Source organism: Carcharhinus amblyrhynchos, chromosome 28 (genome assembly GCF_965287045.1).
Source record: "Carcharhinus amblyrhynchos chromosome 28, sCarAmb.v2.hapA, whole genome shotgun sequence".
Taxonomy (NCBI): domain Eukaryota; kingdom Metazoa; phylum Chordata; class Chondrichthyes; order Carcharhiniformes; family Carcharhinidae; genus Carcharhinus; species Carcharhinus amblyrhynchos.
The window spans coordinates 28,308,538-28,326,672 of NC_137351.1; the positions used below are offsets into that span (position 1 = coordinate 28,308,538).

An 18,135-nucleotide genomic window follows, 5' to 3' on the forward strand; every position below is an offset into this window, starting at 1 on the left:
TTGCTCCAGCTAGTTCATGCCATATCTAGCGATCGCTCTTCCAAAGCAAAACATTGAAATACTAATTTCACTCTGACTTCGGTTGATTTATTTTCAGATTCCTTCTATGTGGCGGAATCAAACTTAGCATTTAAATATCAAGGACTGTGTAAAATTGTTTATAACTGAAACTGTGAAGGAAGATACAGTATAATTTTCTATTAACCTTTTTTCTAAACTTTGTAACATTTTTACTCTGTGCAATAACCTTGGGGAAAGAAGACTCCAGTATGTTATGTGGGTAGTTCATTCCTCCCTTTCCTCCTTCTCATCCCCCACCCTGCATTATGTTATGTTATATTTTGGATCCCATGCCTGTGAAATTGTACTCCAGTACGAGTTGGTCATCTTGTGGGATTGGGAATAGGCGGAACAAGAGGAAAAATTAAGCTACTAAATCTAGCAAACATGACCAAGCTTCTTTTGGTTCTGATGTCACTCAAGTAGTTTGAATGCTGAAAGTCTGAAGTAGAGGATGTTGAAAAAAATATGCTGCAAGAATATCTAGGTGAATGTTTTGGTGAGCAGCATTCATTGGAATTGGAAAGTTAGTTCCCTGTTTTAAGAACTGATTGAAATGAGGTGGTGAGGGTTAAGGTCACTGCCAGCTGCTGCAACTGTCGAATAGTCATTTCTCAGTAAACAGCTGCTAATGATACTATTGTTTAGATTTAGTGATAGATTTAAAATAAAAGAGGTGAAAAATGCTGGATGATATGAAGACTCATCAGGCACGTAGAAGACGAAAGATGAGTTTAAACAAAGCTCAAGTTGAAAGAAGCAAACTACAGAGTGACTAGGAAAAACAGACAGGAAAAGAGAAGGAGACAGCTACAGTGTCAATTGTGGTTCATATCCAAGGGCTGACGAGTTTTATTCTTTCTTGGAATGTGGACATCGCTGGCGAGGCAAACACTTCTCCCTAATTGCTCTTGAGAAGGTAATGATGAACTGCTGCAGTGGAGGTACAACCACAGTGCTGATAGGGAAGGAGTTCCAGAACTTTGATCCAGCAACAGCATATATTTTCAAGATAGGAAGGTGAGTAACTTGGAAGGGAACTTGCAGGTGGTGGTGTTCCCATGTGCCTGCTGCCCTTCTAGATGGTAGATTACCCACAAGAAAATCTCTATTTAAAGTTGTGTTGTGATATTATAACAGTCTAAAGATGAAAAGGTTAGTTGAAAGGGAATTATGAGGCAACCTATGGGGTGGCCACGAACATAATGGCAACTGACAGGTTTGGAAAACTCTGCATTTTACTTTCCTACATACAGGAATAGCACTGTGATCGGTGCCCATGGCAATTTTACATTGGAGCAAGTATGTATAAATTGCTAGATAAAGTGGGAGCAGAGCATCAGAAAATGGTTTATAAAGGATGAATGTTGAATTTCTTTGGTTGATGAGAGGCTGACAAGGTGAAGCTGTTGGGAATGCAGATGGAGAATAAAAATTTACTGAGGAATTGGTCCATCTGGATTGGTGGGATTGTTGGAGTTGTGTTTGGATGGTGCATATGGGTCCAGTGGGAAGGAAAGTCAAGTCAGAAGAGGCTCTGTGGTTGAGAGGAGATGAAGGTAACTATGTGAGGGAATGTGGATGAGGCAAAGCCTTAGCAGAAAAAAGGGATATTTCTGAGAATAAATGGACCTACTTTATTACCTACATATTTCTTGCAGCTCTGTGAAATAATGCATTTAATATCTGTCTGTGCCCCGCCCAATACTGCTATAATGTATGGGTACTTTTTAGGATGTCACCCTTCACAAAAGCAACAATTTACTTTTTTTATTTTACCTTTGTTTTGTAGTTCTGAGTTCTTGATACTTTTTATCTTCATTTTCAGGAAGGAATTGGTTTTTGTGTTTCAGATGATATAAATTTACATGTTTAGATGTTTCTGTTGAAGTAACAATTCATCCTAAACAATCTAAAGTCTCACCTGCAGCATCTTTCCCTTCCATCAGAGAGTAAAAGAGTTCAAGTGTGAAGTAATGTGGACGTGAATTCATCCTTCAAGCAAACCTGAAGCAACACATGCTAATTCATAGTTACTTTCACCTCCTCTCAACCACAGACTATCTTTTGACTTGACCTTCCCACTGGACTGAGCATGCACCATCTAAATCTAACTCCAATAATCCCATCAACCCAACATCCCAATGTTCCCTGTTGAATGGCTTCAGTGGATCTGAATTTACTGCATTAGCCAGCAACTTGTTTCCGGGGTCAGTGACCCTTTGTGAAAAGAAGAGCCACTTGCTCCCAAACCTAATTCTCTGCTTCCCCAAGTTTTATATGCATGGTCCCTGGTTCTTCCCAACTGAACTCAAAATAATCTGTCCATATAATCTATCTTTATTATTTTAAACATCTCAATCAAAAATCATCAAAGTCTACCCTATTCTTGAGTAAAAAGACTTGCCACTTTAAGCCTATCACGACTAGAGGCTTTTTAAATGGCTAGCATCCATTAGCTTTCCTATTAGTTTTTCCTGGGCCTCTATTACATCCAACATAACGTATTAGGGCTAACCTAGGTAAGGATATTTTGGTGCTTTTGTGCCCTGGATCATCCTAGCAAGACACCTCTGCATTCTATTCAGTTTTATTACAGCCTCATTGCATTAAGTATGACCTTTTTGATGTTCATACTATAATGTGTAGTTCCATCCTGCTCAACAGACTTGAGTTGAGTATAGTAAATGCATGCTTGGTATTGGTCCCAGCTGCATGCAAAACATAAAATTCACCTTTGCTAAAATTCACCATGACAGGGTCCATTCCTCTACTGCTTAATCTGAATGTATTATTTTTTTCTCTCTCATCAAGATCCTATATGTAGCCCAGTTAACCTGTTTAAGCTGTTTTTGCAAGCACTCCTTCATTTGAATAGTGGGTTTATGCAGTAATGCCTCTAGTGTTGGATTCGTGCTGTACATTTTTGATAGCTTTATTTTTCCACCTTTCAGTATTTCTGAATTCAGTTGGACTCAGTGTAATTCAAACTCTTCTCTTGCAGGCAACTGCCGCAATTAAGTTGGCATTTATTTCTGACCCAAAATCATGTTTGTACCTCCTGGGGTGGCCCAGTGACAAAGTTTATTCTGGTCATATTTTCCCCTCTACTCCAGCAAACAAGATTTTTGCTTCTCAGTCAGCCGAAGTGACTCGTTTTCCATTTTCATATCGCTGGTTTGAAGAACTTGGTCATGATTTGGTTGTGTGTTTGGAATCAACAAATCTCTGTTAGTGTAGTTGACACGAATATTTCTTGCAGCTCTGTGAAATAATGCTTACCTGCTTAATACCTACCTGTACCCATCCAATATTGCTATAACGTGCGGGTACTTTTTAGAATGTCACCTTTCACAAATGCAGCGGTTTACTTTTCTTATTTTCCCTTTCTGTTTTGTAGCTCTGAGTTCATGATAAACTTTTTTCTATCTTCATTTTCAGGAGGAAATTGTTTTCTGTTGTTCAGAATCATTTAAATTTACATGTTTAGTTGTTTCTATTGAGGTAACAAGTCATTCTAAACCACCTAAAGTCTCACCTGCAGCATTTTTCCCCTCCATCAGGGAGTAAAAGAGTTCAAGTGTGAAGTATGTGGACGTGAATTCACTCTTCAAGCAAACCTGAAGAGACACATGCTAATTCATACCAGTGTCCGAGCTTATCAGTGCCACATCTGCTTTAAAACTTTTGTTCAAAAACAGACTTTGAAGACCCACATGATTGTTCATTCACCCGTCAAACCATTTAAATGTAAGGTAAGAGAAAAGATGCCGTGTTGGTACACCCTGTGATTTCTATCCATTAATAGAGTTGGGTGGGAAATCTGTAATTGAGGCATAGGCTCCAAGTTGTAGGACTGTATTAGAACACGTTAATTGTCGGGAGCTAATTCCTGGCTAAAATAATTGAGGTGATAAATATTTGCAAATGCACTGGACAGACACAAGACACGCTACCATTTTAGGGATGCCAAGGAAAATGGACACTGAGTTAACCACCCATTTCATATTACCTCAAAAAAAAGAGCCACTTGATTTTGAAAGTCACTGGTTTAGTTTGAATCGGGTATCTGGAATGAAGCAAGGGTCTGACCCTTTGCAATTGTTAAATTCAGCTAGGTTCCCTACAGATAATCCCAAAGGTAATTTGGAAACTTGTTCAGTGAGAGTCCTTCTCACCCATGGTAATACAAGAATAAGAAGCTGGATATGCTATAATTTAGCCTTTCTCCCTTGGTATCTCTATTTCTAGGTTTACCTCTGATTTGCCCTCTGGCTTTTGTGTAAGTCCATCATGTGCCTGTGTCACTGTTGCTGTCTCTAGCTCTTGCTCTTTGTCCCTTAGACATGTTCTTCCTTCTCCTTTCTATCTTGATCCTCCCTCTGTCCCCTCCCATTTCGATTGCTTTGTTAAATTTATCCACGGGTTTGAAAACCAATTGCAGAATGAATATTTTTGTTGGTTTTATACCTACTCAACTCGAGCCTGAAGTTCAGGGATGTGGTCAGTCAGTGAGAGAATCACGCCTTTCCCCAAAATGTGAAGAACGCATTTTCAGAAAAACATTGTCTTTTGCGGTTTAGAAGAGTTACTTGGTAAACATGTGGCCGATTTTGTTTTTAAGTGGGAGACTCGCTCTCCTACCCAATGGAATTGGCTGTTTTTTTTTGCCTCAGGCTTCTTTCTATAATGCCAACCAGATGCTAAAAAAGCAGCATGCCAACCTGGGCAGTCCAGAAATAAGGCATTATGTTTATGACATGGGAGGGAGAAGGGAGAGTTGACTCAGCAGTTCTCAGAAGGCTTTTGTTTCAGGACTTCAGACATTTTATTACTGTACGGGATACCTGGTCCAGTTGAGGTGTGCTATTTCGATTTAGTTTTAAAGATGATGTTTACCAGAGGATGATCTTCAGCAGTGCATTTTGATTCTCAGTCATTTCTATGTTCTGTTATGGAAAATGTTAGCCTGTACTGGATAAATCTAGCCACTGATATTTGAATAGAAGTGGTTAGTACTGCTGTCTCAAAGCCAAGGCGCTAGGTTCAATTCTGGCCGTTTGCACATACTCCCCATGTCTGCACGGGTTTCCTCTGGGGGCTCCGGTTTGCTCCCACGCTCCAAGATGTGCAGGTTAGGTTAATTGGCCGTGCTAAATTGCCCCTAAATGCTAGGAGGACTAGCAGGGTAAATAGATGGGATTAAGGGGATAGAGCCTGGGTGGGATCGTGGTCGTGTTCTGACTTGATGGTCCAAATGGCGGCCACCTGCACTGTAAGAATTCTGTGATATTTGGAAAATAAGGATTGTTTTCTGATTTTAAATGTGGTGCTATCTTTGCCCTTTTTTCTATTGCTGAAGCAATATTGATGATTTTCTAGCTGAGCGTTTAGGTCTGAAATACTGGGTTGGTGGGGGGTGGTAACATAGAAGATAGGAGCAGGAATAAACCATTTGGCCCTTCGAGCCTGCTCCGCCATTCATTATGATTATGGTTGATCATCCAACTCAAAAGCCTGATCCTGCCTTACCCCCATATCCTTTGATCCCCTTCACCGCAAGAGCTACAATCTAACTTCTTGAAACCATACAGGTTGCAATCTTATCATCTGTTCATGCCATGTTCCTGTTGTAATGAAAGTGGAGAATTTGGCGCCCAACCAAATCTCCGTTCACTACAGCGGGATCAGAAAATCCTGCTGGTGTGAACAGTTGGAAAATTCTGGCCACATGGCCTCAGCTGCATTCTGTGTTAGTGAATTCCACAGGCTCACCACACTCTGTATGACGAGATTTCTCCTCATCTCCATCCTAAAAGGTTCACTCTGTATCCATAGACTCTGATCCCTGGTTCTGAACTCCATCGTTTCCCCCCCCCCCCCCCCCCAACCCCCAATGGGAGCATCCTGCCGGCATCCACCCTATCTAGTCCTGTTAGAATTTTATAGGCTTCTATGAGATCCCCCTTCATTCTTCTAAACTCCAGTGAATATAATCCTAACTGACTCAATCTCTCCGCATACATCATCCCTACCATTCCAGCAGTCTGTCTAGTAAACCTTCAATGCACTTCCTCTATAGCAAAAACATCTTTCCTCCAGTAAGCAGACGAAAACTGCTCACAATATTCCAGGTGTGGCTTCATGAAGGCCCTATATAATTGCAGCAATACATCCCTGTTCCTGTACTGGAATCTTCTTGCGATGAAGAATAACATACCATTTGCCACCTTTACTGCCTGCTGCAGCTGCATGCTTACCTTCAGCGACTGTTGTCTGAGGACATGCAGGTCTCATTGCACATTCCCCTCTTAATTTATAACCATTCAGGTAATCTGCCTTCCTATTTTGCAACCAAATCGGATAACTTCACATTGATCCACATTATACTGCATCTGTCAGGCATTTGCCCACACACTCAGCTTGTCTAAATCACACTGAAGCAACCCTTCTCACAGCTCATCCAGCTTTGTGCAATCTGCAAATTTGGATATATTTTGATCCCTCATCTAAATCATTAATATATATTGTGAATAGCTGTGGTCTTAGCACCAATCCCTGGGGTACTCCATGAGAGACTATCTGCCATTCGGAAAATGAGTCATTTATTCGTATATACTTTGTCTGCCAATCTCTTGTTGTCTTGCAGTACCGAGGATGAGATGGGAGGTGTTGTCATTTATGTTGGAAGATGGGAATTAGTGCTAGTTAGCGGCACTTGTTATATTTTACATTGTCTTTCTTTTTGTGACCTGGGCCAAATTCAGCTCCGCCTAATGTACTTTTGTGAAATGAGTTGGGGTGATGTAGACTTGGCTGCATGAGAATATCAGGTTGCGTTTGCATAAGGGCATTTGGATGGCAAGTTCAAGACATTAGGAAGCAAGGTTGGTAAATTGGGAGGCCTTCCTTTGGGCTTGGTGCCCTACTGCCATTGAACAACTGCGCTGAGAACACCACAGCATTGGGGACCAAAAGCGGACAAACATTATTCCTTGTTTCAGAAATGTTCAAAAGCAGAACCAATGGCAAATGAATTGAATCTAAACATTTTGCAGTGTTTTGTATTGTTACAGTTCTAAATTTGTGGTACTAGTCAAAAATTTCCTAATCGGTGTCAAAGTATCAATTGAAATTCAGTAGTTTTACAGGTAGTTATCCAACATTGCAGTTGGTAAATTTAACTCAATACTGAAATGGGACTAGTTTTATAAAGAAGAGTCAAACTCATACGAGAAAGCCTGGACAACCAGATTCTGCTCCCTCTCGTGAATGAGAGAACAAGACATAAGTGATGTGTACAGCTATGCAGAAGTACAAATTTTCAACTTAATACAAAAAGATTTCAGTAAGAGCCTGTATTTTGATCAAGTGTACTGTTTTATTTTCTTTTAAGATTCTGGCAAGTGAAGAACTAATCATTCAGATTAAAATAGAACAGCACTACAGAAAGTCCAGCAACCAGTGATGAGACATTTTAGGGTTTCCCTGTGTCACCCATGTCCCAAAAATGGACTTGTAGAAAACATATTCATTAGACATAGACATTTACAGCACGGAAACAGGCCCTTCGGCCCAACTCATCCATGCCTACCAGGTTTCTTAACTGAACTAGTCCCATTTGCCTCCATTTGGCCCATATTCCTATAAACCTTTCCTACCTATGTGCCTATTCAAATGTCTTCTAGATGTTGTAATTGTACCCGCCTCTATCACCTCTTCGGGCAGCTTATTTCATACATGCACCATCCTCTATGAAAAAGTTGCTCCTCAAGTTCCTTTTAAATCTCTCCCCTCTCACCTTAAACCTATGCCCTCTAGTTTTGGACTACCCTACCCTGAGGAAAAGACCATGGCTGTTCACCTTTATCTATGCCCTTCATGATTTTATAAACCTCTATAAGGTCATTTCTCAACCTCCTATGCTCCAGGTCCCAGCCTATCCAGCCTTTCCTCATAATTCAAACTTTCCAGTCCCTGTAACATCCTTGTAAATCTATTTTGCACTCTTTCCAGTCTAATGACATCCTATAGCAAGGTGACCAGTATTGTACGCAGTATTCCAAATGTGGCCGTACCAATGACTTGTACAATTATAACACAATGTCCCAACTTCTGTACTCAGTACTCTGACTGATGAAGGCAAGTGTGCCAAACATCAGCTTCACCATCCTGCCTACCTGTGCTGCCACGGTCTAAGAACTATGTACCTGCACCCCTAAGTTTCTCTGTTTGACAACACTCCCCAGGGCCCTATGATTAACTAAGTCCTGCTCTGGTTTGTCTTACCAAAATGCAGCACCTCACAAAAATGACTACTTGAAGCACTGGGTCAAATTGAGCTCCACCTGGTGGCAGTGGATTTTTCCATTGTGGGTGTGAAGAAAGCGGAACTAGTTAAATAGATCAGACCTTTGTTTTCTTCTGGTCCTATACATTGTTGGGTTCAATATAATTTTTAACACTAATGCGGGCAGCTCAATGACACAGTGGTTAGCATTGCTGCCTCAGAGCACCAGGGACCCAGATTTGATTGCCGGCTCGGGCCAGTCTTTGCAGAGTCTGCAAGTTCTCCCCGTGTCTGCGTGGGTTTCCTCCAGGCACTCCGGTTTCCTCCTACAGTCTGAAATACATGCGAGTTGAGTGCATTGGCCATACTAAATTCTCCCTCAGTATACCCGAACAGGCATCAAAGTGTAGCGACTAGGGGATTTTCACAACGTCTTTGCAGTGTTAATGTAAGCTTACTTGTGAAACTAATAAAAAAGAGAAAATAATGATAATATACTAGTGACCTTCATTTCAGAACATGTTATGTAATGTGTTCATAGTTCTGCTGTTGTGTATGTTGCTTGTATGATCAACATTACAATGTGACTAGGTTCAACTCCTGAAGTTGCTATAGCAATTCAATCTGCATCAATAACATCTAGAACGGTGGTTGTGTGCTGTTGGATACAAGCCAATAAACTAGAAAATGATTAAGGGGTGGGGGGGGGGGGGTAAAATACTTCATTTATTGCAAGCATGTGCATTGCCTTCTCTTTCAGTCTTTTAATTTGGGGAATTTGGTGTAATTGAGAATAATGGGGGTTTTCCTGCTCTCTGTCTGTCTCTCAGGTATGTGGAAAAGAATTCAATCGGATGTACAATCTGCTGGGTCACATGCATCTTCACTCAGACAGTAAACCCTTCAAATGTCCATACTGTTCGAGCAAGTTTACCCTCAAAGGAAATTTAAGCCGGCACATGAAGGTCAAGCATGGCGTCATGGACATTGTTCTCGATGGACAAGGTATAATGTTCAGGCTCCCTCATAATCATTGCATAGGTTAGTTAACGGCACTTAATTATTTTGAGCAAACCATAAAACCATGTAATTACAGTAAGTATGATTTTTGAGGTGACCAGATAGTTGATGTTTAAATCTCTTTTCTAATATACAAGTTGATTTTACAGGCTTGCCTCTGAATCTGGACCCATGTCAAAAAGTTGACACATTCATTCTTCAGATAAATCTAATTTTGTAGAACTTGGCAGAGTAAGGAGATTTGCCATTATTCTGGTCAACATAGCAACCAGTTCCAACACACAAAAAGTAGATCAACTGGTTCTAGATTGATATGATCTCGTTAGATTTAAAATGGCTGTTTAACTCAGTTCATTTCAACAGCTGCAAGATACCATTGGAGTTTCTTTCTTTCCTTCCTCCCTCATTTCTTCAACTCCTCCCCTTCCCCACACTCCAGCACTTTCTCTCTTCCTCTCAATCCTCCCCAATGTCTTTGTCCTGCCCCTTCACCTCAACCCTTCTCACTCTTCACTCTCTACCCGCACCCTCCTTCACCGCCTCCTTCTCTGTGGCACTCTCTCTCTCTGCTATCCACACTCTGCCTCTCTAGGCTCCCCCACCACTGCAAATCCCACCGTCTTCACTGGCCCTCCAGTAACTCCAGTAAAAAGTCTGACAACACCAGGTTTCTGCCATCCCTACAGCTGCAAACCACACTCGTCCCTGCTCTATGGAGAATAGAACTGGAAATTTGCTCCTAATGGGTGCCCAATGACTTTCTGTGGGAAGTGCACCTACTAGTTGACCAAGAACAGGATCAGACTCTGTCCTGAAGAATTGTTTGCTTAGGATCGTGCATGAAGTAAGGGAACTAGATTGAAACAGTGTACAACCACAACTCATTATGAGGCTGCCTTCAGAGAGAAGACAAGAAAAGTGGAAGGACCAATGATGAAAAAAACAAATGCAGCAACTGGCAAACATTCTTGGAATGAAGATGTTCAGATGGAGTCATATCTAAGGGAGCTGACGTGTTTGAGCTCTTCTGAATCGAATGGTTTGTTTGGTCAACAACTGCCTCTTATTGGAAATATCTTAAGATTGTAAAGGAATTTGTGATGATTATCTCCACATACTATATTTTAGGCCAGTGCAGCTGTGAAGATCGGTAGGATGCTTACTGGAGTCTTCAGACAGAGTTCTTGCTTTCTTTCTACATTGTCTTATGTATAATCCTCACTTTCAAAAGCAGATTGATATCGGATATCTGTTGTCCGCATAGATTTGGCCTCTAATGCAGACATAAGCCAATTCTTCAGGATGTGAGAAAACAAAGGACCGAAGGAATCCAAACTAAAATGTCTGTATAATAATGCACAAAACATAAAGAAATTTGGAAGCTATCTGGGCGCTGTGGCTGGTACTGCTATCTTACAGTACCTGGGACCCGGATCCAATTCCGGCCTTGGGTAATTGTGCAAACACCGCACATTCTCCCCTGCATGGGTTTCCTCTGGGTGCACCAGTTTCCTCCAGCAGCCCAAAGATATGCAGGTTAGGCAGATTAGCCATGATAAATTACACCTTAGTGTCTCAGATATATGGGTCAGATGGATTAACCATGGTAAATTTGTGTGGGAGATATGAGGGTAGGCTGGGGAGAGGGCCTGGGTAAGATGTTCTGTCAAAGAAGCAGTACAGACCTAGTGGGCCAAATGACTTCCTTCTGCATTGTAGGGATTCTGTGATATAATATGTTATTATGAAATAGGAAAAGTGTCAGTGCAAGTAGCTGGTTTGGGATAACCTGGCAAAGATATAAGTATTCAAGGAACTTGCATTACTGTGGTTAAGTGCATTTTTACCCTCATTTTGGTCTGGTGCTTCATAGGCATTGAAATACTTTTATGATACAATTCCTTCTGCAGACAAATGTGGGAGCCAGTTGATGGACAGCAGGTTCTGAAACCAGCAAATGCTGCTGATTTTTTAAATTTTATGTGGTCCTGGTTGAGTGACCAGTGTTGGTTAATACATTGGACAACCTTCCTATATTTTATTTTGGATGATCCAATGGGATCTATCTTCACATTAGCTTAAAAAGGCAGCAGGTTGGGCAAATACTTGAGGAAGGGATAGCACAATAATTAAAAGTTAAAGTTTATTTATTAGTCACAGGTAAGACTTACATTAACACTACAGTGAAGTTACTGTGAAATTCCCCTAGTCAACACAGTCCGGTGCCTGTTCGGTCAATGTACCCAACCAAACCAGCACGTTTTTCAGTATGTGGGAGGAAACCGGAGTACCCAGAGGAAATCCATGCAGACACTGGGAGAATGTGCAAACTCCACGCAGTGACCCAAACCAGGAATCGAACCCGGGTCCCTGGCACTGTGAAGCAGCAGTGCTAACCAGTCTAGTACAGATGCTTAAAATGCTGGCATCTGTTAGGGCCCTAGACCAGAATCACACATTAGCTTTGGAAGCCACTAGACCCCAACAATTTTTCTATTTTGGCATAAATGTGAGGATAGGATGCTTCACTCCAGTAATTCTGACAAATTACAGATCATCTACATAAAACAAACCTTATTAAATAAGTTTAACTCTATAAAATGCAACAATTTAACTACTAGCCATTGAACAATATTTAAACATGAACAAATAACTTATCACAAATAAGCAACATTCTTCTTACAAACTCAAAAACCATTTTAAATAAGCTAGCAACCATAAGTATATTTGCTATAATGAGTATGAACAGCCTTGAAGCTTTCAGAGATTTTGTGGAGAGTGCAGTTTGCTGACCTCTCCCCTTAAACAAACCCCAGCCAGAACTAAGGGAAAAGAGGATATACAGGGCAGAGACCACGGTAAAATTAAAAATGATTGTTTCACGTTGTTCAGAATCAAAAGTCAAATGGTCAGAGAGGTTAGCAGACAGAAGCTGATACAGGGTAATCCACTTATCCAGTAGTGCTGACTACCATGACATGAGAAGCACGTAGATATAAATTAGTCTTACTTTAGGCACTGGTACAGAGATTCAAGCATTCCAGCAGAAACAGTGTTGATGAGGAACAAGCAATTTAAACCTGATGGACTTTTAGATCTGTTGCTGATTTTGTTGATGGAAAACAACAAACTGCCTTCATTCAGCTCCATGTGATAGGATTACATGTTCTAGCAGTTTGGGGTGGTTGAGAAAGAATGTGATATAACTCCCACTTCTTCCCCTTGGTGTACACAAAGAATGTATATTCCTGGTCTGGATTTTTGAAATGGTTAATGTTTCATTCATTCATAAATTTACCAGAGGTTTCAAGGTCCTTCGCCTTTGCAGATAGGTAGTTTCTGTTGGCCAGGGCTTTGCTTCAGACATGGAAAGAGGCTTTTGTGCATTTCCTTGGAACTTGATTTTTCCAATCATGGGAGTGGTTGTTTCCCATTGTGGAGAGTGTAAGGCCAAAGGGCATATTCAGAGGCAGGGGTTGCCCGTTTAAGGTGAGGAAAAATTTATTTTCTGAGGGTAGGGAATCTCTGGACTTCTTTGCCACAGAGGGCTGTAGGGGCTAGGTCATTAAGTGTGTTCAAGGCTGACAGTCAGATTTATAATCAGGAACCAAAGGTTATGGAGATAAGGCAGGAAAGTGGAGTTCAGGATTATCACATTAGTCATGCTGTCATTGAAGGTGGAGCAGACTCGATGGGCCGAATGGCCTACTTCTGCTCGTAGGTCGTATGGTCTTAGAGATAACAAGGTTGCTATGGCTTTCTGAAGTCTACAATTCCTTTGTATGAATCGTAGCCTCTAGTCAGCCCAAAGCCTTTGTCCCTTTTTTATTTCTTTCAATAATTTTATAAAGCAGCCAGCATGATGAAGCTGTATATATATTTTCTTTCACATCTTCTTGGTATGAGCCTTGGGGTGGTGTCAGAGGACAAGATAATTACAAATGTTGCACCTTTGTTCAAAAAATGGTGTAAAGATAAACTAATCAATTACAGCCAGACAGCTTAACTTCCGTGCTGGGGAAACTTCTGGAAATAACAAGTTGGGACAAAATGAATAACTACTTTTTAATTCACCCAAAGGATGTGGGCTTTGCTGTCTAGGCCAGATTGCCCTCGAGAAGGTGGTGTTGAGCTACCTTCTTGAACCGTTGGTGTTGGTACACCCACAGTGCTGTTAGGGAGGGAGTTCAAGATTTTGATGCAGAGATAGCGAAAGGGCGATGATATATTTCTAAGACAGGTTGGTGAGTGGCTTGGAGGGAAACTTCCAGATAGTGTTGTTCCCTTGTATCTACTGCTCTTATTTTCCTTTGGAAGCTATTACCTGTGGAGTCTTAGTGAGTGCCTGCAGTGCATCTTGCAGATGGCACACACTACTACTCTGCATCGGTGATGGAGGGAATGAATGTTTCTGGATGGGGTGCCAATGAAGTGGACTACCTTGTCCTGGATGATTTTGAGCTTCTTGAGTGTTGTTGGAGCTGTGCTTATCCAGGCAAATGGAGTGTTCCATCATACTCCTGACACGTGCCTTGCAAATTGTGCACAGGTTTTGGGGAATCAGAAAGTTAGTTATTTGCTGCAGAATTCTTAACCTTTTGACTTGCTGTTGAAGCCACATTTTTCATATAGCTACAAAGAGTTCAGTTTCTCGTTAATGGTAACCCCCTGGGTGTTGATAGTGGGAGATTCAGTGAAGCTAATGTCATTGAATATCAAGGAGTGATGATTAGATTCCTCCTTGTTGGAGGTGGTCACAGTTGGCACATGTATTGCGCAAATGATGCTTTCCACTTGTCAGCCCAAACCTGGATATTGTCCAAGTCTTGCTGCATTTGGACATGGACTGTTTCAGTATCTTAGGAGTCACGGAGGATGCTGAACATTTTGCGATCATCAGCAAACATTCTCACTTCTCACCATTATGATGGAAAGTCATTGATGAAGCAGCTGAAGATAGTTGGACCTAAGGTACTACCCTGAAGAATTCCTGTGGTGATGTTCTGAAGCTTGGATGACTGACCTCCAATAACCACAACCATCTTCCTTTGTACTAGATGTGACTCTAACCAGCTGAGCATCTTCCCATGATTCCCATTAACTCCAGTTTTGTTCAGACTCCTTGTTGCCACACTTGGTCAACTGCTGCCCTGAGGTTAAAGACACCTGTGCTCCTTTGAATCAAGGCTGTAAATGAGGTCAGGAACTGAATGGGCCTGGAGGAATCTGAACTGAGCACATTGAACTGGTTATTGCTAAGCAAGTACCACTTGATAACACTGTTGATGACTCCTTCCGTCACTTTACTGATTGAGAGTAGACTGATGGGATAGTAATTGTCTGGGTTGGTTTTGTTCTGCTTTTTGTGTACAAGACACTCCTGGACAATTTTCCACATTGCCGGGTAGATGCTAGTGTTCTATCTGTACTGGAAGAGCTTGGTTGGGGGGCATGGCAAGTTTTGGAGTACAAGTACTGTGGTTGAAATATTTTGGGGTCCATAGCCTTTGCTGTATCCAGTGTCTTCAGCCATTTTTTTATTGCATGGGCAAATTATTTAATTACGGAAAGTCAGCACAGAAACCTTGTTTAACTTACTGGAGTTTTGTTGATGAGTGGAATGCTGTTGATGTGGTCCATGTAGATTTCCAAAAGGGATTTCATAAAATGCCATATAACACACTTGTGAGCAAAGCTCAAGCTAGTGGAATAAAGGGTTCAATAGCAATCTTGATATGAAATTGGCTAAGTGACTGAAATCAGGGAGTGTGGTTAATGGATGTTTTTTTGGGCTGGAGGAAGGTTTATACTGTAGTTCCCCAGGATTGTTGTCAGGGCCCTTGCTCTTTCTGGTGTACAGGGCGGTTTCAAAATTTGTAAACAATTTAAATCTTGAAGTATTGTTAATTATGAGTAGGATGGTGTCAAACTTCAGAAGGATACAGAAAACTTGGTGGGCAAGTGGCAGATAAAATTCAATGCAGAGAAATGTGAACTGATCTATTTTGATAGGAAGAAAGGGGACAATTCTAAATGGGGTGCAGGAACAGTGGGACCTGGGTATATATGTACATGGGTCATTGAAGATGGCAAGGCAGGTTGATTAATAAAGCATACGGCATCTTAGGCTTTATTGATAAGGAACGTAGAGTACAAAAAAAAGGAAGTTAAGTAAGACTTGTGTCGAACTCTCAATTTGAGTATTGCATCCAGTTCATGGCACCACACTTCAAGATGTGAGAGCATTAGATGGTGCAGAAAATATTCACAGGAGTAGAATTCACAAGGATGAGAAACTTCAGTTTCATCGTTGGATTGGAGAAGTTGGGACTGTTTTCCTTGCAGAAGACAAGGTGGGAGGAAATTTGAGTGTGCTCAAAATCCTCAGTGTGAACAGAATACGGAGGGAGAAACTGTTCCCACTGATGAAGGGTTGGGAATGAGAGGACACAAATTGAAGGTAATTGGCAAAAAAAAATGGAGAAATAAAAAATATTTTCGGGGTTACAACGGAGAATGCATTGTCTGAGAGTGTGGTGAGGCAATTTCAATAAAGGCACTCAAAAAGGAATTATACTCTGCAAAAGAAGAATGTGTCTTCTACAATGAGAAGAGGGGGTGTGGCGCTTGGTGAATTGTTCCTTCAGAGATTCAGCACAGACATGTTGGGCTGAATGGCCTCCTGTGTGCTCCAACTGTTGAAGCATTACAGAACCACAATGTTGTACCGAAAGCTTGCTGAACTGAGAAATGCCGGCACACATTGGAGACATGTTGCTATCAAGTGGTTTATGTGGCTGTTAAATGTCACATCCTAGTGAACAGTGCTACGTGAGGCTATGGGTGTACCTTGTGAACGCCAAGTCTCTTCCTTGCTAGTCCAGTGTGTCTCATTGATACTGAATATTCACCCTGGCCAAGTAGTTTGTAGGATTCATCTGTGCAATTGTAATTTGAAATGTTTCCAATTGAATGTAAATTGAAGCTGTAAAATGATGAGCTGGTTTGTGAAAGGCAGCAGGTTTCCATGAATTGCAGCTCATCTATAGAGGAAATGGTGTAGACCCATTTCAGGGTGAGGCAATGAATGAACAGAGCTCTGACCAGTCACATGAGCTGTCGGTCAGTTACGTTAAGCACATGGGTTTTCTTTGTCTGCGTTCTCCAGGAAATGCAGAAAACATTTATTTGTAGATAAAAATACTTTTTTAGATATGGCTGTAACCTCCACAATAACATTAAGTAGAAGGCGGTTTCCTCCCCTCACTGCTTATCTTTTACTGGAGGCTTTCCATCATTCCCCAGCAGAGGACAGGAAGCTGCTGTGCTTGTTCTGTAAATAATTACTCAGAATTAACCTTGAAAAGCTTGTTGGTTTGTGTTGCACCTTCTACCTAGTGGTTCTTTACAACCCACCTTTTCTGATCAGTCTCCTTGTTTTGCACTGTACTGAACAATGTGCTGTGTTGTTTTAAGAGTTTGTAATAAGTTTTCAAGGTAGCTGCGTGATCTGTGTTTTTTTTTCCTTTGACGTATCCCCCCCCACCCTCCCTGACAGAAGGCTTGTTGGAGATTGGACATTCTGAGCATATAGAGAATCAGCAGGCAGAGATCGACGACTATGAAGAAAACTCTTTTGACTTCACGGGCGGGCAAAAAGCTGCTGACGACACTTCAGACTCAACAAAAATGTCTGATGAGGAAAGTATGAAAGACATTTACTTCAATTTTGAGAAGGAAGCTGAAAGGTATGGAATGGAGTTAAAACCATAACTGAAGTGAAGCCAAAAAATATTGATTCTGTGCTTTGACCATTGTTATTTGTGCATAGCTTTCTATTAATGCTGCAGTTGCAGATATTAAATTTACATTCCAACTTTAAGCGTATGTTTCACAAAAACATTGTAATGTGAATCCATTTTACACGTTACTAATCTCAGGGTTCTGTGAGAATTTTTTTTTAAAGAAGGTCTACTCTGGACCAAAACAGATGACTACTACCAAAATTATGTTGGTCTTTACTGTGTAAAATATAACTTCAAAAAAAATGGTTCTGTATATATACACACATCCAATTGGAGTAATTCATTGAATTACATTGTGGAGTGGCTTTTGTGGATTTATTTTCTTACTGGACTATATAATCATCTACAATAGCAATAAAATAACAAATCTGTTTAAAAGTAGCATTTGTGTGAACTGAAGTGTTTTCTTTCCGGACAATGGTTAAATTTTCAAGTCAGTGTTTTTTTTAAGGATGTAGCTACAGGCTTAAAGGTGCAAGTGAGTGCATCAGTGTTGCACAGTAAGCAGTGCACAATGGCGAAGGAATTTGTGTGTGGACTTGAGGAGGAAATGTACATTTTGGGGATGGGGGGGCGGTGGGAGGAAAGTATACTGAGAATTGTGGGCTGGAAAAGAGATTGTGGAGCTGTTAACCTGATGGGCTTTGGAGGTGAGGCTGCATCTATGTTTACACCATAAATATTGCGTAGTTGCGATGTACAAAACTTTCCTGTTCTTGACACATTCTTAATCTTTTTTTGATTAAGGAAAAGGTAAATAAACACAGCGGATTGCCTGCTGAATAAGAAATCTTAAGCTGTCAATCAAATGAGATTCAAAAGGACTGGAACTGAAATTGAATGGAAATAAAAATTTTTATAGAGTTTGCAGGTATTTCAAAGGCTGTTAGAGGCTTGAATTGAATGGAGAGTTAAGACAATGGGGCCGAGAGAGAAGGGAAACTCCCTTCCCTCAGTGAG

The 18,135-nt window shown here is 41.0% G+C and overlaps 1 protein-coding gene across 4 annotated transcripts in view; it reads left to right on the forward strand.

Annotated features, from left to right (window-relative positions):
- Positions 1-17,556, forward strand: part of znf710a (zinc finger protein 710a) — a 33,862-nt gene extending 16,306 nt beyond the window's left edge. The window contains exons 3-5 of one of the 4 annotated variants that reach the window (XM_080214156.1): positions 3,624-3,815; positions 9,181-9,391; positions 16,929-17,556. In XM_080214156.1, coding sequence (XP_080070282.1) covers positions 3,624-3,815; positions 9,181-9,391; positions 16,929-17,143 — 618 coding nt within the window. In that variant the 3' untranslated portion in view covers positions 17,144-17,556. Of the gene's footprint in view, positions 1-3,623; positions 3,816-9,180; positions 9,392-16,928 lie in introns of those variants that run through there. The other 3 variants (XM_080214153.1, XM_080214154.1, XM_080214155.1) reach the window with 3 other exon arrangements.
- The last annotated feature ends 579 nt before the right edge of the window (positions 17,557-18,135 follow it).